This window comes from Idiotropiscis lumnitzeri, chromosome 8 (assembly GCF_059441095.1).
Source record: "Idiotropiscis lumnitzeri isolate Australia: NSW breed Sydney's pygmy pipehorse chromosome 8, RoL_Ilum_1.0, whole genome shotgun sequence".
NCBI classification, from domain to species: domain Eukaryota; kingdom Metazoa; phylum Chordata; class Actinopteri; order Syngnathiformes; family Syngnathidae; genus Idiotropiscis; species Idiotropiscis lumnitzeri.
Genome location: NC_142398.1, coordinates 4,457,176 through 4,477,546, shown reverse-complemented (window position 1 = coordinate 4,477,546; position 20,371 = coordinate 4,457,176). Strand labels below are relative to the sequence as shown.

At 39.0% G+C, this 20,371-nt stretch overlaps 2 protein-coding genes across 11 annotated transcripts; one reads left to right on the top strand and one right to left on the bottom strand.

The window, feature by feature from the left end:
• Positions 1–8,506: 8,506 nt before the first annotated feature.
• On the top strand, positions 8,507–9,887 carry sstr3b (somatostatin receptor 3b). The gene is made up of 2 exons (XM_088302678.1): positions 8,507–9,241; positions 9,324–9,887. The coding sequence occupies exons 1-2, from the start codon at positions 8,507–8,509 to the stop codon at positions 9,885–9,887; spliced, it is 1,299 nt and encodes a 432-aa protein (XP_088158804.1).
• A 2,441-nt stretch (positions 9,888–12,328) lies between these two features.
• Positions 12,329–18,171, bottom strand: LOC148331789 (protein CutA homolog). Of its 10 annotated transcripts, none has more exons than XM_088302685.1 (8): positions 17,482–18,171; positions 15,831–15,905; positions 15,727–15,751; positions 15,471–15,622; positions 13,611–13,670; positions 12,856–12,901; positions 12,724–12,773; positions 12,329–12,642 (listed from the first exon to the last, which is right to left on the bottom strand). In XM_088302685.1, the coding sequence occupies exons 1-8, from the start codon at positions 17,490–17,492 to the stop codon at positions 12,543–12,545; spliced, it is 519 nt and encodes a 172-aa protein (XP_088158811.1). In that variant the 5' UTR covers positions 17,493–18,171; the 3' UTR covers positions 12,329–12,542. The 10 variants fall into 10 exon arrangements, with proteins under 10 accessions (XP_088158811.1, XP_088158807.1, XP_088158805.1 ...); XM_088302681.1 differs by lacking the exon at positions 17,482–18,171 and adding an exon at positions 16,803–16,879 and having other exon boundaries at positions 15,471–15,589; XM_088302679.1 differs by lacking the exon at positions 17,482–18,171 and adding an exon at positions 16,803–16,878.
• Between the last annotated feature and the right edge of the window lie 2,200 nt (positions 18,172–20,371).

Sequence of the window (20,371 nt, the reverse complement as noted above, 5' to 3'; positions counted from 1 at the left end):
ACACTTAATTTTTTATTATCATGAAATGACAAAATGTTTAATTAATCAGTTCAAAAGTGCATCTTTCTTTTATTAATTGTCCAAAAGTTAGTCCAAGAGTTAGTGGCGAAGTCAACACTTATTTTGTGTTTTTCTATTAACATCAAAATAATTTATACTTCCAGGAAAAGGCTTTATTTTTCCATTATAAGGCCTGCGATGTTTTCTTAGTTGTTTTCCATTTTTGGGCCAGAAATGCTTCATTTGTTTCATTCAGAAAATTAGGGATGAATGAGTACTGATACCAGTTATCGCCATCAGGCCAATATTGGCCTTATTTCAAGATATCAGTACCGTTGTTACAACTCCAGCTGAAATGCGCTATATAAATAAAGTTGTATTGTATTGTGAAGATGCCAACCAGCCACTGATACTTAAAGAAAAAAAAAGGGAAAAAAAGACAATTCTTCCTTGCCAGTAGTTGGCGCTACACTGCATCCATTGTCACATTGGCAAATCATCATGTGTGTCAGAAAGACAAAAGGGCTTTCGTCACCTTTATCTGTCATTGTGGTCATTGAAATGTGGTGGTTCAAAAGTACTAGTGGTTGGTATTGGCATCAGGAAGTATTAGAGGTGAATACCTATACCGGTATCGGTCTGATATAAGGTGATGTCAAACATCCGTTCAGAAGATGCAAAGTTTTGTTTTCCTATTATTAAGCCACAAAACAAAGTGAATTCGGCCTTCTTCAAGAACTTGGTGGACATACGGCGGAATTCTTGAATGCACGCAAAAAACGTTGACGTCTGCAAAATGGACGTGAAGCCGTATCAAACCATTACAATGATGCTCAGTCAAATGTATGAAAAATAATAAGAAATGATACTTGTTGTGATTAAAAAAAAAAAGGGTAAAAAATGAAAGTCTGCAGTTATTCTTGAGATGGATGTTGCCGTGCCGCCACTTATTCATCTGAATTTGTCCTTACCATCTGCCACCAGCGAGTCACCTGCAAAGTGATTAATAGCATCGTTAGCATGTGCATGGGTGTGTGCGTGCGAATGTGTGCGTGTGTGCGTGTGCGTGTGCGTGTGTGAGTGCGTGTGGGGGTGTGTGAGTGTGTGTGAGAGAGTGAGAGAGAGAAAGGAAATTAGCATAGCTTCATTGTAACATACACTTAGAAAAGTTGGATCATTTGGAATTTTTTTTTATTAATTTATTTTACATCAAAAGTTGTACATTTTCTAGAAAAAAAAGACCTGAGTTTAGATGAGTAGAAGTACAATAAGTTCGGTGGTAAAAATAGTAATGTTACAATAATAGACCATATTTTTTAGGCCTGGGGGGAAAAAAAACCTTTCTGGGTAAACAGTTGCACATTATTGTGATCAAAAGATGTATATTTTTAAGGAAAAGAATTTTGCAACCAAACAGTTTCATTCTTACGAGAATAAAGTTGAACATTAAGAGGATAATAGGAATGCTATGAGAATAGTCTTATATATTTTTGAGGAAAAGGTTGTATAGTTTCTAGATAGAAAATATGACATTTTTAAGATCATGTTGTGAATTTTTTTCTTTAAAAAATGAAAATATATGGAAAATATACCAAAAATATCTCAAGATTATGACTGTATCACTTTTTTTTTCTATAACTTTTTTCTATAACTTTTTACTCTAAACACTCTGACATTTTTCCTTTTATATTCTTTTTTTATGTGTATGCTACACATTTTCCGGCCAAATTGTGTTTTTCTCTCGAAAATCCAGATTATTATTGTTACTATTCTTGTTAAGGCCTAACGTTTTTCTCCCCATCTTGAAATAATAAAAAATCCCATCTTTTATGTAGGAAATTTCCTGAAAAAAACGACTTTTTTTTCAAGAAATGTGGGATTTTTTTTTCTTGAGAATACCCAATTTCTGTTAGGGGTCGCGGGTCGGCGAGGAGGGCGAGGACCCAAAATGCGAGGAAGCGGGGGAAGGTGTAACTTAAAGGGAATTTATTAAGTGAATCAAAACAAGGACAACCAACGTGGCAGGGTGCAAAATAACAGAGGCAAACTAAACGTGACTAAACTGGACCAAGGACAAAGAACAAAACACGGCGGGGATATGAAACGGGTCAGGGAGAGGTGACAAGAGCTGGGGGCATGAACGAGAGCAGGGATGGTAGTGGCGTGCAGAGTCGCAAAAGCGAGGGCAGCGATGTCGGGAAAGAAAGGCAATGCACTGACGCTGAGCTGTCGGCACGGGGTGGTTAAATAGTCCGGTAATTATGGGAGCAGATGGGAGTCAGGTGTGCGAGGCTAACGGGGAACAGGTGCGTGCCTGGTGGGGACGGAGTGCTGAGGGGACACGCCCCTACTCAGCTGACAGAAACCAAAACAACAACAAAGAGACGCGAAAACAACAACAACGCCCTGCCATGACCGACACGGGTCATGACAATTTCACTGTAAAAATAAAATCCGTTTTCTCTTAAACATACGTTAAATCTAAATTATTCTTTGTCAGATTAGAACTTTTTCTCTAAAATATACAGCTGTTTATTTGGAAAATATGTTTTAACCCCCAGCGGAACTTTTTATTTTAAAATGTACAATTTGTTTTTGCTCCTAAAATGAACAATCTGTGCAGAAAAATATTTGACTTTTTTCTCCTAAATAAATTATTTATTTATTATTATTATTTTAGAAAACATGAAAATTTGACTTTTTGTATTTACAAAATTTCCTTTTTTTCTCAAGAAAAAGTAGGATTTCTTTTTCTCCACATGATGCAACTTAATACGATTTGGAACCATTAAGACTCATCGTTGACACTGACAATGCAATCAAGCTCCTTCCACAGCGTGTTGCTGCCTCTATTGATTTTGAGCGTGCAATTGTCGTATTTACAGCAGCGGCTTGATGGATACGCTATTAGTGCGTCACAATTGCGTGTGTGTGTGTCTGTGTTATGTGTGCATGTATATGCGTAAAAGAGGTTGGGAGGGAGCACGGGAGCGAAGCTAATGTTTGCAGAGGCTTGCCACATCTTCACATTGAACATCATGCTTTTCCCTACAAGTGTTTTTCTTGACAGGGACTCGCAATAGGATCAGAGGTAAGTTTTAGTCTCCAATGAAATTTTTCCCCACTTTTTTTTCATTAATATTATAGAAAAAAAGCTGAACTTGTTGGTGACATATGTTTGAATTGAAGTGGGAATTTGATCAATCACACATGCAGTGACTGTTTTTGAAAATAGTTTTCTATTGTATGTGTTTTTTATTGTTTTCTTTAATATACTTTATGTGGACTATTTTTGTACTTGGAAGCGACAAATTCTTTTCAATCATACACATTACTAAGCATATATTACAGTGCTCAGCATATGTGATTACACCCCCTTTGAAGAATATTTAATACAAGATATAAATGAACTCAAGAACAATTTCCAACATGTTGACAAAATTAAAAAAAAAAAAATATATATATATATATATATATATATATATATATATATATATATATATATATATATATATATATATATATATATATATATAAGGGCTGTCAAACAATTAAACATTTTAATCAAGTTAATCACAGTATAAAAAAATGACCTAATCGTAATTAATTGTAATTATAACTCTCTCCAAAATATGTCATATTTTATACATACTGTATATATATAAAACAAACGCATGCTTTGAGTGTAGATGGTAATTTAAACTTCAACAGCTGCGATGGAACTGGAATTCCTTCCCGCCATGAGTCCAAATCCCTATTTGCGTCAATCAAAAACAATAAAAGCTATCATTATAAAATGCAAGGACAGGAAAGCCTTTTTGTGAGGGAGGCAGTCCTTTTCAGGTTATTAAAAATTGTTCAAGCAAGGCAAGACCTATTGTACTACTTGCTGCAAGTATAATTTTGTATTTGTGTAATTATGTCTATGAAAATGCATTTTTTAAACCCAAAAATCCTTTACATTTTGTATTAATGTAGATGTCCTTTGTACATAAATGTAAACTTATATGTTAATAAAAAACATTAAAATAACATTTAACAACACCTTTAGTCAAGTTAAATTCATTAAAAATATAAATTTGAGACCTATTATTGTGTAGATCTCAAAACTCAGTATGCTGTGCTGCAAAATAGAGCAAATATTAATAATGACATTGTAAATATTTAATACATGGTTGACATCGAACCTCTTCGTCATGGCTGACATCAGCTATTTATGTGTTTCGGTCTGAGATCGCCTGCTAAATTGCTTATGGAGCCGTCTTATTTTATGTCTAGACACGTAGACACGTATCGATTGTAATACAACATTTCTGTTCATAGCTGCTGGCTTTTCCACTCCACTTCTGTCAAAAGTCAAGTGTACATCGAAGCACTATATATATATATATATATATATATATACATATATATTTCCTGAGACGTTTATACTCACAAGGGTCGCGGGTATACTGGAGCCTTTAGATTTTTTTTTTTTTTTAGATTAGAAATCCCTTTATTGTCATTGTACTCAAGAGTGCAACGAGATTAGAGAGCTCCCCTCTCCAGTGCAATACAACAATAATACAGACAAATATATAAATTAGATAAATAAGAGAGTGCAATGGAAAATAATACTGAAGGGTATATAAAAACACATCACGATGATGTTCTGCAAGGTAAGGGTGGTCTCGTGTGTGTGTGTGAGAGTTCAGTACCAGCAGGACTCAGGCAGTAAGTTTATTATGCATTTCAGTTTTAATTTGTAAAATGATTCCTGGCATGCATTTTTTGTACATGTTTCTATGTTATGTATAAATATTATATTTATGAGCATGATTGACAATGTCTGGCGCGTGTGTGTGCGTGTTTGTGTTGAGTTTGTGAAACCAGTCCATCACATGCTGTTGTTTTTATTGAATGAAAAAAGAACTGATGAATGGCCCCCGCCAGACGGTTCAGCAATTGATTGTTTTTGGATTTATGACTTTTCGGGGCTGCCGTCATCTGACTAATTCACCAATCGCCATCTGAGAGTATGGAACAATCTCATGAATGAAAATCTGACAGTCCGTGTGATGTTATGTACATGAGGGGCTCGATTAAACTCAATGTCGCAATCAACGAATCGACTTCCAGTTGTTTACGTACTTGTCAATCCAATCCACGTAAATTATGTGTACACGCTACTTGACGACCAATCAACGAGCGTAAAATTGTCATTCTTTTGCCTGTCAACAATTCGACAATCAGCGGTGCTACCCAAAAGCATAAATCGATGCGGCCACATGTTGTTAATTAGCGCTCGGCTATATTTAGCTTATCCACTGCTGCGTCGGAACAATATGCAACTCTCAGGAAGTCATCTGACAACAGCCCGAAGTGAACGGTTGCATGTGGCCATGCTTTCCCTCGTTTATCTCTCCGCAGGGTCCATGTCTTGACCCTTTGTCGCCACGGCAACACCTCACTGGAACTTATGGGACTGAAGGAGGGATGCCTTGCAGGAAGAGATATCCACTCTCATTGTTTGCGTGCGTGGACTTAATTGTCCACATATACATATATAAATAAAGAAATTGTTCTTTCACCAACGAACTGAACTCGATTTCGGAATAACACTCACCACCCCCAGGAAAATAGAGTGTTACATATATATATATATATATATATATATATATATATATATATATATATATATATATATATGTATATGTCATGTCATGATCCACACCGCTTATCCAGTACAGGGTTGCGGGAGGGTGCTGGGCCCTATCCCAGCGAACTACAGGCGAAAGGCGCACTACACCCGGAACTAGTCGCCAGACAATCACAGGGCAGACATATATACCGTCACTGAGTGGGAACCGAAACCACGCTGCCCGCACACAAGTCAGGCGAATGTGCCCCTCAATGATTTTTTTAAATGACTGATCCCCACGCTCACATGGCAAAAAAAGTGGCATAAAAAAATAAACAGGTCACACTAACCAGTGCCCAAATAGCTAAAAAAAAAAGTGTTGTGTCAAGCTGTCGCCCGTACTCCAAGTTTCGGTACTAGATGTGATTGGGCTGTAAGATTGTATCGGGCTCCTTTGGTGGACTGCGCGCCTGCTGAGGATGTAAAACTTGCAAGTTCTGATTCACTAAATAAAAAAATACAATAAAAAAAATGCATTACTGTCAGACTGGCCAGGTCACTTCCGCCTATGTCCCAAGATGTTGACGCATACATACATACGATATACAGGTTGCTAGCCAATCGCAGGGCGCACATAGACAAACAAAAACTATGATAGTAAACAGCCCGTCTCTAAAAAAATAATTAAAACTAACTGAATTCCCCCCCCCCCAAAAAATAGTCACAACAAAATTCAAAACTAACTCCAAAGCATAATCCCAAATCTATCACCACCCTGGTACAACATTGTTCCACTTCCACAAAAAAAAAAAAAAAAATGCCTATCCACCATATGCGCTAGTGTCCTTTCAGTCCGGTTTTACCAAGGTTGTTTTTCCTCCATATGTGGGAACATTTTATTCCAAGCGGAGTAGAGACCAATTATCGGCCATTACAAGCGAAGGCTGCGGGTGTGCCTGCGCGCAGCGGAGCAACCATTAGCAAGCCTTGTTTTGGTAGAGATGACGGCGGCATGCTAAGATAATTAGCGCCTTAACATTCAACCAGCCTCTGCTTTATCTGTCTATCGATTCACATACAGAACAGAAACATCTGCACATACGTCCATTCACACATACATACTACTCCAAAACCTTAATCCCAAACCGCAATCCTTTTTTGAAAGCGTAATTATAACTCTAACCCCCATCTGAAAGCCCAACTTTTAGCAACTCATCTTTCCATTAAACCATATTTACGACTTCAACCTTATCTTGTAGTTGTACTTTGAAAACCTATCTTTGAGTAAAACCCTCATTTCAAACCCGAACACTGTCCTTAAACCTAAATTTGAAGCCTAAAACTGTCTTAAAACTCTACTTTGAAACCCTAACCTAACATGGTCTTGAAAAATTCATCTTAAAAAAAAAAAATCATCATCAAAATGTATTCACGTAATCTCTATCCTAACCCTGTCCTAAAACTCAACTTTAACCATCACATTGCCTCAAGCCCTAATTTGATACCTAACATCATCTTGAAACATTAAATTCAAAACTTAACCCTGTCTAAAGTTTAAACTAGTGCTGTCAAGTGATTAATTTTTTTAACTAATTAATCACAAAAAAATTGCATGATTAATTGTGTTTAATCACATTTTTCAACTACTATTTTTTGCAAAGCTTATAACAGATATTTCCTTGAATAATATCTTGGAATTGATGCAAAATCAGCAAATATGAAGTATATTTAATTCAAAGACTGTTCTTATAGCTTTCTTGGATTATTGAATACGATCTAAATGGATTGTTTTCAAAACATTTCTCAAAACTGCCCACAAGCGGCAGCATTGTTGGTTTGCAAGGCCCAATGTTAACTTAAACACAGTGTTTTGTTCTGAGACGTGCTAAAGACAACTAATATAGCACAATATTTGCAAAGTATGCAAATTATTTTTTAAGTAAATCAAACTGAGTTAACTGAGTTCAAATATTTAACTGAGTTAAAAAATGTTGGATTAATCACCTGAGTTAATGCTTTAATTTTGACAGCCCTAGTTTAAACCCTTCATTCAAAGTACTGAAAACCAATTTAGAAGTTGTCTTGAAAACTCAATTTTAACGCTAACACTATTTTTAAAACCCTACTTTATAACCGCTGCCTTGTCTTGAAACCTTAACTTTGTCTGACCCCAGATTAAGACCAGGCAGTTTAAAAATAGTTGGGTCCAAATTAAGCAAAACTCTGTCCAACATTTTGAGTTATTTGAAACAAATCATTAAACCAATTGTTTAGGTTATTAAATTAACCGAAAAATTAATAACCCCTAAGCCCCCCCCCCTTTTAATACAAAACAATGAAATTCAGTAGATAATAAATTTGACATCAAGTTACTTGTTTAAGTTATTTTTTCATTTAACCCAAATGTTTGGGTCAAATCAATTTGGTTTTGCTTTTAAACAGATGCCAATTCTTTGGGTTTATTGATGGTTTGTTCTCTCAACCCAACTTTTTGGATTGAAAAAATTATTTTAGAATCAAATGAATAACTCGCAAAACAACCCACAAACTTAAAAAATACAAGATACCCTAATTACTTGGTTTGTTTCATTAGTTATTCATTTGAACTACGTTTCTGGGTCAAAAGCAGCCCAAAGTGCGTCAAACAGACCAAAGCAACTGTGTGGGTTATTTACAAATTAAAATAATTTGAGGGGTAGTTTGGAGTGTCATTGACCCAACTTTTGACGTGTTGGGTCTGTTATATGCGAGCCCAATTTGGTTTGTGTTTGGTCCAACTGTTTTCAAAGCGTAACCTTGACTTGAAATGCTCCTTTGAAAAGCTAGGCCAAGTTTGAAAACTTGTCATGCAGGTTTTCCAGATGTTGCAATCCCTGTGACGTCCCAATGGAACTCTTTCCAATTACCGAGGACGCCGTCCCATCGTCCATCTGGGACCTCCACTCCACCGTCAACACCACCTCGTCCCTTTTCAACAGCACTCAAAATTACACCGCAGAGGAAAGTGAAGACGAGCCGTCAGGGTTGGGAGGACCTCCCCTCCTGGGCCCGGTGGGAATCTTGATCCCGCTCATCTACGGTGTGGTATGCGCCGTAGGCCTGGCGGGCAACACCCTGGTGATCCATGTGGTAGTCAACCACAGCCGGGGTACGTCGGCTACCAACATCTACATCCTCAACCTGGCGGTGGCCGACGAGCTCTTCATGCTGGGGCTCCCTTTCCTCGCGGCCCAGAACGCACTCCTCTCCTGGCCCTTTGGCTCACTCCTCTGCCGGGTGGTGATGACGGTGGACGCCATCAACCAGTTCACCAGCATCTTCTGTCTGGCCGTCATGTCGGTGGACCGCTACCTGGCTGTGGCGCAGCCGGCGCGGGCTGGGCGTTGGCGGCGCCCCCCGGTGGCCACGGCGGTGAGTGCGGCACTGTGGCTGTGCTCTTTCGTGGTGGTGCTTCCGGTGGTGGCGTTTGCTGACGTGAGGCGAGGTGACGCGGACTGCGGTATCGTGTGGCCGGAGCCAGTTGAGCTTTGGAAGACAGCGTTCATCGTATATACCTTTGCAGTGGGATTTTGTGGACCCCTGATGGTCATCTGCATGTGCTACCTGCTCATTGTCATCAAGGTAAGGAACGCTTACAGAAATGTTGACATGGGAACAATTGTTTAATCATTGACTCCACATTTTAACATTGTCTTATTCACAGGTCCGCCGCGTCGGCAAACGCGCTCAAGCGATCTCGTCGCGCCGCCGTCGTTCTGAGCGCAAGGTGACGCGCATGGTGGTGGTGGTGGTAGCCGTGTTCGTGCTGTGCTGGCTCCCCTTCTACGCCCTCAACATCGTCAACCTCCTGGTGGTTCTGCCCGGCGACCTGCGTGGCCTCTACTTTTTTGTGGTGGTGCTGTCATATGCCAATAGTTGCGCCAACCCAATCCTCTACGCCTTCCTGTCGGACAATTTCAAGCGAGGGTTCCGCAGGGCTCTGTGTCGTGCCTCGCGCCGAGTGCGCAGCCATGAGAGGGCTGACTCTGATGGCCGGCGCCCCACCGAGGAGTGGGGCGGCATGGCTGTACGCGGGCCAGGGAGCCGGGTGGAGGGGTCCGAGTGCAGGGAAGTGAGCCCGCAAAACATGTCACAAAATGAGATAGAAGGTCCGGAAGGTTCTGGGAGGAAGAGGACACCTGAAGAGGAGGACGATGGAGGGGGACAAGAGGAAGGCAGGCCAAAGTCACTGGATGATAAGTCGGCGCTGAAAATCAGCTGCTTGTGATGCATCCTTATTCTTATTGTGTCGTTTCCAGCAAACAAAACTCCTCAATTATGTCACTAGACCAAGTGTCTTTTGTTCGCTTCACAAGATTGGAAATCCTACTGTGAAGCCCAAATCCAGGCTTGAAACCCGACTTTCGAAGCCTTACTCTCAAAAACGGTATTCCAATAAACAATATCCGATTTATTATACGTAAATGTTTTGGTCTTATAGGTCAGGCTTACTGCAACATTAAGACAAACGAACCATTTATTAATATGAAAGACTTTATCTAATTCAAATTGAGTTGTTGGCTTACACTTTAACTTGCCGTCATAGGAGTTGATTAGAAGTTAACAAATTTATATATTTATGGCATAAACATAAGTCAATCAGTCATAAATTAAATTCATATACTTCAACATTTCATGTTTCATGAAAGACTGACATGTAAATGTGGAATGCACTTCGCAAGCACTTATCTAGTTAGTATATCAATAAATACATCAAATATATAAAGCCTGCAGACCAGCTGAAATGGAGAGTCTTTGTTGTTTTCCCACAGATTGCAGCCTTTGCGATCTAAAACATTCCAATGTCGATTTAAATTCAACTCATTGTTCAGCCATACAAGGTCCTCAAACCCAAGTCTTAAAATGGAATTCTGTTTTGAAACCCTAATTTGAAAACTTCTCTCCTTGAAAACAAACCGTGGCTTGAAACCCAAATTCAAAACCCTATTCATATTTTGAAACTCGAATTTGACATTGTCTCTTCATTGATAACCCTTCTCCCATCTTGAAAAACTTTCAAACCTTAAACTAGACTTGGAATAATAGACTACAACCTTTCAACCCTTAAACTAGACTTGAAACACTGGACTAAATTGACCTGAAAAACTAAAACCCCATTTTGAAAAATTAACCTTATTATCGAACTGTAACCCAGCATTTAAAACCCCCAATTTGAAACCAAAACTCCTTTCAAACTGTGACACGTTCTTGAAACCCTTTTGACGTAACATTCCAAATCATCATTGGCTGTGGAAACTTTTGCAATGTTGCATTATAATTGGAAATCAGAATCCCAGAGTTTGGAAGAAGAGTGGCGGGGCACACGGCATCTACATCGCTTGAAGTTGAAGAGTTCTCACAGAAAGTGACGATTTGGGCTTCTATGTCATCTGCTGGTGTTGTCGCACTGCGTTTGTGTTTTAATTGTGGTAAATGATGATAAATGTTAGATTCTAATAAAAGTAAATGATGAGTCTACTTAAATTACATGATTCTCATGTAATAATTTACCATGTTTTAACGCGTTAAGTTTACTTCCAGTTCAGGTCCTTTTGCGTCGAAGTTGCTAGTTAAGCAACTACACCACTCTTCAACAATACTGTAAAAAATATATATATATATCTATATATCTATATATATATATATATATATATATAATAAATATTGGGCCTAGTTTTTAAAAAATTTAGAAAGAACACACGTCTATGTGAGGTCACGCCAATGAGCGATAAAGCGGAACGAATTCCTTCATTTTGTTTTGCCAGATGCGGGAACCTAACTTACCATATTAAATCTTGATTCCATCATCACGCGATATTGAACCTTTTTTTTTCTGGTGTAGCATCAATACGCTCAAATGCATTTGTCTGGGGTAATGACGCAAATAACCACCTATGGAAAAACTTCACGGTCCAACTCAACTGAACGCGTGTCAGTGCTAGAGCTAAGTACAAAACCTAAGTGCTAAAGCTAGCTGCTAAAGCTAAGTGCTACAGCAAAGTGGACCTTGGTGAGGCTGTTGTCAATATTGTTCTAATTTAGATATATATGTATATTTAATACATGTAAAACTAATTTTGCGAGTTTCCAAAACCATTCCATGCATCCAATCAGGTTTCTCCATCACGACATTGCTAAAGGTGGTACATTGTGGAAATCGCTGTGATGTTTTATTCTTGTGTCATTATTACTCCTGCTGATGTATCTTTGTGACCACCACAAATGTTCACGAGTCAATGTAACACCGCTGCACGTTTGCGGGTTGATGTAACGATATGCATGTTTCATCAACACAAAAGTCAAGATTTTTATAAAGGCAAATCCTAAAACAACCAGTTGTTATCCCACAAAAGACTTATCCATTTTATATGTACATAAAATTAACAACTTTTCATTATTTTTCATTGTGAATCGAGAAATGTAAAAGGAAAATGTATGAAAGATCTGCTGACCAAAATTTGTTTCTTTTTTGTCCTCTATTAACTGTATATTATTTAATTATTGTTTGGTGGCATTTATTTTTTTAATTCTAAATTTGAATATATTTGACCTGCGATACAACAGGAAGGTTCATATTGTTGGGGGTGTTTTATGATTTATTCTATTTGGACTGTACATGTTGGTCAAATGTGTTATGTTACTTTTTAAAAAAATAATATCCAGTCACCATTTTATGAGACATATTTATTTGTAAAAAATAAAATCATAATGGATGTTCAATTGCTCTGTGAACTCAATTGAAAGGAAGGACCAATGATGCCCCCTTCAGACCAACAAGTTAACTTCCCATTCATTGACCACAGACAGTTAATCAATTCAATATCCATTTGTTTGTGTTTTTTGGAGTAATTAGCATAATCGCCCAACCATGAATAACGCGTCTTCATTCGGGCACTATGTCGGCGATCCACTTGAGGTAGGGCGGGTTGCCCTGGTCGATGGGCACGCTGATGACTTCGGCTACCTCGTACGGGTGGTTCTGACTGGAAGCGCCGGGAAATAGCACAACCATTGTCATTCAACATGGAGTTTGACGGACACCGACGTACGAATTGAGGACTTACCGCACATAATCGGTGAGACTGGGGACCTTGGAGCTTCTGGTCTTGATCATCTAGATGAGGGGAAATCACACATCAAAAGACTCAAAATGTTTTTTTTAATGGTGCTTCTACTATTTGGAAAGCTACACTCACCAGCAAAACTTCGCTGTCCTCCTGGATGGCCCCCTGCCATTCGTATCTGACAATAATAACATGGGCAAAGTTGAAATAGCCTCAGAATTATTGTGTCAGAGGTTCTCAAACCTTTTACACAAAATACCACCTAAAAAAATACTTAGCTGTTCAAGTAACAATATCATCATATCAATATTAAACTACAAGCCTAGTAGTAGTACCAGTGTTAGTACTAAGTACTACGTTTTATTCCTCAAAAATATCTATATTTAATAATATTGTAAGCCATTGCAACTTTAATATAGGAAAATAGACAACTGTACTTAATTACTTATTCAGTTTCCAAAACATTTATCCTCACTGAGTGATTCAATTAAAATGTATTCCATAATTTTAAAACTGTCCATACAGAACTCAACTCAACTCTTTTTAGAAAGCACTAAGAAAAAAAAATACTTTTTATAGATTAAATGCAACTATATTTGACAACAAAAAAAAATAGACAACTGAACGATTTTTTTTTTTTTAAGTTCAAAACAAGGGCGAGCCTATGTGCCAAAATCTGTGGAACAGCAATCAAAATTAAATTATGAACTATAGGTTGTCTGACATTAACAAAAGCACAATTAATCAATGTTTCAGAGAGAAGGAAAAGTGTATTTTCATTTCATACACTGCAGCTTTATTTATCATAGCACAGATAGCACAGCTGGCCACCAACTGTGTAACTGAGCAAGTTAGCATCATTCAGTGTGCGTGCGTGAGACACCTACACTGATGTGATGGCGGGCACAATGTTGACGCAGGCAGCAAGCTTTTTCTCCACGATGCCTCTGTGGGACAAAAATAAAACAATACAAATTAACACCATTACAAATGAGCAACGTCTTTTGTTTTATTAAAGCTTACTCTTATTCTGTTTTGTATACAGTGAGCTTTACAAAAATATGCAAAATATATTTTTTTAAAAATCCAAAAGGAACATAACATCTTCAATTAAAATATATTATCTCAAGTATATCGCGCTTGATCTACACTAAATTAAAATCTACTAAGTAAAATAAAATGAGAAAATAAGACTTAGAATTCAAACATATAAACTAAAAGTTACCGAAAAAGTGTAACATTTTCCCAAAACCCAAGCTCTGAAAGTCTAAAAAAAAATTTATTTAGAAAAATGTAACACAAAGGACACATGTGAACAAAGCAGTCCAAAACACATTTTTGGGTAAATAAAAATTTCAAAATATGGAAAATATACGAAAAATGGTTTTTAATTTGTTTTAAATTTAAAATACCATCCCAACTGGGAGACTTAGTCTCTCCAGCGTGTCCTGGGTCGACCTCAGTTACTCCTTCCAGTGGGACGTGCCCAGAAAACCTCACCAGGGAGGCATCCAGATGGCATCCTGACAAGATGCCCAAGCCGCCTCACCTGGCTCTTCTCAATGCAGAGGAGCAGCAACTTGGAGCATGATCTAACCCCCGACCCAGAGAGGGCACGCCACCCTTTTCTGACTGAGGACCATGGTCTCGGATTTGGAGGTGCTGATTTTCATTCCAATCGCTTCTCACTCAGCTGCAAACCGCACCAGTGAGAATTGAAGTCTATGGCTTAAAGAAGCCAACAGTACCATCTCATCTGCAAAAAGCAGAGATGTGCAATACTGAGACCACCAAACCGGACACCGTTAACACCTTGGCTACGCCTAGAACTGAATCGGTAACAAAGGGCAGCCTTGGTAGCGTCCAAGCCTCAGTGGAAACGAATCCGACTTACTGCCGGCAATGCGGACCAAACTTTGCCACAGGTCGTACAGGGATCGAACTGCTTGTACCAGGGCGTCTGACAACCCATATTCCTGGAGCACCCTCCACAATAAACCCCGGGGTACACGATCGAACGCCTTCTCCAAGTCCAGAAAGCACATGTAGACTGGTTGGCGAACTCCCATGCGCCCTCGAGGACTAAATAAAAAAAAAAATTCACAAACAAAAAAGGGGAAAAAAAATCCAACATAGCCTAAAAAGTAAGAAAAAACGGGGAGGGGGGGTCATAAAGAAATCTAATTTAAAGAAATCTAAAAATAATAAAATAAAAATACATGTAGTATATATTTAATGTATTAAAATTAAAAACTATTCATCTAAAATACTATGAAACTGAAGTTTTCTTAATCTAAAACAATAATTTAAAAAATAATCTAAAAAATTGTAAAATCAAATACACAAGAACTATCAATAAACCAGAATAAAAATATTTTTTGTGAATTCAAACACAGATACATGAAACTAAAAACAGAAAAACCTCGATGCACAACAACAAAACAAAAAATGGTCAGTCATCCATCAAATAAATGATTGTTTTATTATATTTATTATTATTATTATTATTATTTATTATTATGATGTTTCAAGGGGCAGGAGTGTGAAAATCAAGCCATCTCGATTTTTTTAGATTTGAATTTTACCATGGCAGTACACTTTGGACTGTGCAAACTGCCACAACACCACCAATCTCAAACACAGCATAAACAGCTCTTCTGACTGAGATCAGTCAGATTGATTGAAAGTAACAGCAATTGTCATTTCTGCTAAATCCAAAATAAATTGATAATAACAAGCAAGACAACCTGGCCAAGTCTTTGGCCACCGTTTCGTTGGGGCAGGTGACGAAGGCAGCCGAGTGCGTGCCTGACGTGTACATCTCGGAAGCCATGGAGAATGCCCTCGGTCCCACGCTCCTCAGCAGCTGGAACATAAACGCGCTCAGCAGCAACAGTGTCTAACCAGGAAGAGTAAGGAATTAGGTCATAATATGACATGATCCAACACTTTATCAGACTTACAGTGGGGAAAGGAGGAACGAGCACAACTTTCTAATCTTACCGAAATGCAAGATGCAGGCTTTCTCCACAAATAGTAACAAAAATTGCATAATTACGCACAACTGTAGAAGTCATATGGATTATGAAGCTTCTCCATCACTTACCAGAAGCCAACCTTGGCCAGATCCACCTTGCAGCGCCTCAAATCGGGGAAGTCCAATACGCATGCCACAAACAAGCCTGGTTGGAAAAGGACATAAGCACATTCATTACCACCACTTGAAACAAAAATGAAATGCATACCAAAAAAAAGTTAGATTTTTACACAAAAACACAAAACTTTAGTCACAAAAATTTTACAAATGATAATTAAAACACCAAATTTTGTTCAAGTATTATACGTTTGGCCATTGCACCATTTTGCCATTAAAACGTTTATTAGTCATAAAAATATATAGTTATTAGTTTGTCATTAAAACACTATATATAGTTACAAATTTGACAACAGAAATGCCGACTTTTGCCGTTATATCGCTTAATTGGTCACACAATTATTTAACTAAAGTCAACTGTTCGTATTTAAAGGCCGTAATGGAGCGCGACAGTTACAGAAACATTTCATTCATGCAATGTCGTTTAATCATGGTTTTAATTTAAAACTTCTAAACATAAATTGGATGAATTCGAAATGTTGAACGGGGGAATCTGGATCCCAGATGTAATGAATCTGCGGTTGCGAAGCATGCAATGATTTCCCTAATCCCAAATAAAACAGGGCTCGAATGCGGCGAATGTGCGAATGTCAAACGCGAGGTTACTTACCTAAACGGCAAAACCCCCAGGAACGTTGTATTATTTTTATTGGGACTTCTCGCGACAACGTTTATCTTACACATTTATTTTTCATAATTTGAATTTATAACAAAAATAAACACAGTTCAACACTATAAAAAATGTCGCGTAGTAAATTTAGCTTCAAATCCTACTCCGTACATTTTGCATAAATGAGCAGTTCGCTAATATTAGCCGTGAGGGCTATTAAAGAGCTGTTATGGAGCGTAGTGGAATTCTATATAAATGCAACAACCTAGGATAAAACGTCGATATTTTGTGCGTCTTTTGTGAGTCTCAACTTACCTGCTGTTGACAACGACCAGCGCAGTTCGAGCGTTGCCACTACAGTAAAGTGTGGTAACTGTCGCAAACAGCCACCATCGGATTTTTTTTTTTTTAATTATTAACAAATTGTACGTCATATACAGGGACTTTGTACAGGAATGAAGTTATTCGTGAGACATCAAATTTTACAGAAAAAAAAAAAAAAAAAAAATATGAAAATAAAAAATAGAATTCCCGAAGTCCTAAACAAAAAAAATAAGAAACTTTGAAAACATTGTAATAGGAACACAATTTCAAGGTTTTAACAATTTTCTTATTTTTACCACCTGCTATAGAATGTAAATATACATCCAACTCTTTCAACAACGCAAGAGAAATATATGTTTGGTCTTTGAAAATTTACATTTGTGAATATAAAACTTTGTAACCACCCAGGGGCGCTGCCAGGTATTTTGGGCCCCATGAGAAGAAATCTTACTGAGCGACTCCCACGCCATTATGCCGGCAGAACATTTTGATACCATCCATCCATCCATTATCTGTACTGCTTCTCCTCACAAGGGTCGCGGTGGGTGCTGGAGCCTATCGCAGCTATCGTCAGGCAGTCGGCGGGCTACACCCTGAACTGGTTTCCAGCCAATCGCAGGGTACACATAGACAAACAAACATCTGGGGCAATGTAGAGTGTCCAACTAACCTGCCATGCATGCTTTTGGAATGTGGAAGGAAACTGGAGTACCCGGAGAGATCAATTTAATTCAGACTTTTTTATGTATAATAATGCTTCAAAGGCTTTGACGGGTGTATCGATGCAGTGTCTGCTTTGATGCAGACGCTGTATCAGTCTGTCGTGGTGAAGAAAGAGGTGAACCAAAAGGCGAAGCTCTCAATTTACTGGTCGATCTACGTTCCTACCCTCAACTATGGTCACAAGCTGTTGGTCGTGACCGAAAGAACAAGATCTCGGATACAAGCGGCCGAAATGAGTTTCCTCCGCAGGGTGTCCGGGCTCTCCCGAAGAGATAGGGTGAGAAGCTCGGTCATCCGGGAGGGACTCAGCGTCGACCCGCTGCTCCTCCTCGTTGAGAGGATCCAGATGAGGTGGCTCGGGCATCTGGTTAGGATGCATCCTGGACATCTCCCTGGTGAGGTGTTCCATGCATGCCGACCCGGCAGGAAGCCCCAAGGATGACCCAGGACTCGCTGGAGGGACTGTCTCCCGGCTGGGCTGGGAACGTGTCAGGTTTAAAATGCCCTGATGCCTTTTTTAGACTGAAAATAACTTACTAAAGATGACTGAAAACCAAAAGCAAACCAGGCAAAGTTTTCGTTTTGTGCCATTCGGAATGGGAGAGAGCCAGAAGGAAAACAAGCGTCTTGCTTAGTTCAATCCCTCGCAACCTCTGACTCTCACCCTGCGCTCGGTGTTTTTATTGAAGCAAACTCATACCTTAGCAGACAATGGGGGTCTGTCTCCAGGGCGACAGGAAAACATAAATAACTAATCACCAGGAGACAGGCGCCCAGTTGACGATGGTGGTCTGTTTTAGACTAAACTAATTATCAGAGATTCCAGCAGGCAGGAAATCATAACTCACAGTGTGAAGGTCAGTTTAACTACATCACATGTGCGTGCGTGCTAAAGCAACAACGTAAGTGTCTGTGTGTGTGTGTTAAAACAACAACGTAAGTGTCTGTGTGTGTGTGTGTGTGTGCAAACATTAATGAGTGTATAAAAACATGATTATAAATACACAAACTGATTACATATCCTCAGCCCATCTTACAGAACGTTGAGGGATCCCTCCGGAAAACCTAAAAGAGGGAAGTCTGGGCTTTCCCGCCGAAGCTGCTGCCTCCGCGACCCGAGCCCGATAAGTGGCGGATAATGGATGGATGGATGTATGAATGCTTCAAATGTATTACCAAGACTATGGATTGAAGAATGTATTTTGTCTGATGAAAAATATTATAAAAAGTAAATTGGTAAGGTCTTTTAAGGCAAAATATTTTATGTTTATGATAGATGGATAGTTTAGCAGGGTTAGAATTTTGGAAATTCAGTCATTATAAATAAAGTATTTACAAACTATCAAACAAAATGTCCCGATTAGCCTTAAGTCAAACAAACATATTCTAAAATCATGGAAGAATTTTCTTCAGAAAAGATTTAAATTTGAGGGAGACAACTGTTCGTTCTGCCATAAAGATGATGAAACGCTGGCTTTTTTGTTTTTTTCTTTGTCCTATTTATCAATGCTTTTGGACTGATATGAAAAAGCGGTTGTCATTGAAAATGAAAAATGTTCCACAATTTTAATTGCCATATTTCTTCAACATTTAACATTTTGTTGATGGGTAAAAAGCATATGCATTGTGCCAAATTGAGAACTAGTAAGCCCTCTTTATCGGGATTTATGACCTACTTTAAAATGCTTTTCTCATTCCTTAAGAAAATGGTAACAAGCAATTATGCGAGGAAAATATGTACAGACATTGCTAAATATCTGTTGTTTTCATTTGTATTCCTCATTTATGCACCTTTGGGTTTTGAATAGAAATGCCGCTTTTTTAAACTTTTGACTTAAACTTTTTGATATCTATTTTAGTTTACATAAATTTGTATTATCCTCTGTGAGTGTTTGTAATTTTCATTGTTCAAAAAAACCAATCTAGTACAGACATGCAATGACAGTAATGATCACTGGGTGGCGGCATTTCAGGATTTATCAGTGGGAAATGGTGGGCGCTTGATGAGCACACAGACACACGCACACACTGATTTATGGCGCTTGAGTAGGCACTCTGTTTGATAACATTGCCTTTACCTCCTTCACAGTCCTCCTCCCATTGCCTCCATCTTTAATGAACTAGAATGAGTGTTTCATACACATGCAAAAAGATTTGCTTCGCTTACTGCGAGTGCACGGATTAACAGAAGGACGAATATATAAACGGCTGTTTTTTGCGATGATGGCAGCGGTGAGAGGAGGAGGTGGAGGGATGCTTGTTCCCATGGAAACTGTACAGTCAGCACATCTGTGCGTCCTCCCTCGTCACCATCCCATGGCCTCTCGCCACCACAGCTGGACATGACACACGCACATGTATACGCAGCGCCCTGACCGCGTTGCCATGGTGACCACAAGGCCCTCCACCCATTGTGTGCGCGGGTGTGCGTGTGTGTGTGGGGGGGGGGGTGCGTGCGTGTGTGTGTGTGTGTGTGTGAGCAAACGTCGGCTGTTTATTGTTTTATGAGTAGATTTGATCCTCTTCTGCTTCCTCTCTGTGCCTGTCCATCAGCTCTTCCTCCTCCTCCTCCTCCTCTTCTCCTCCTCCAAGCATGAGGAGAATCAATATGTTTTCAATTTGCAGCAGAGCAGTCCTCCTCTGCATTCTAATCAGCCGCGCCGCCGGCCCTTTAAGTGCACGCCGCGTGGCAGAGGACATTGATGCCGACTGCAGCGTCCCCACTTTCATCCCCCCTTCCTCTGTTTAAGAATGTGGCACTCCACAGTGTTGTTTCATCCTGAAGCGTTGGAGGGCCGCCGGGGAACTTGTTGCTTGTGTGTCTCATTCGCAGCCAA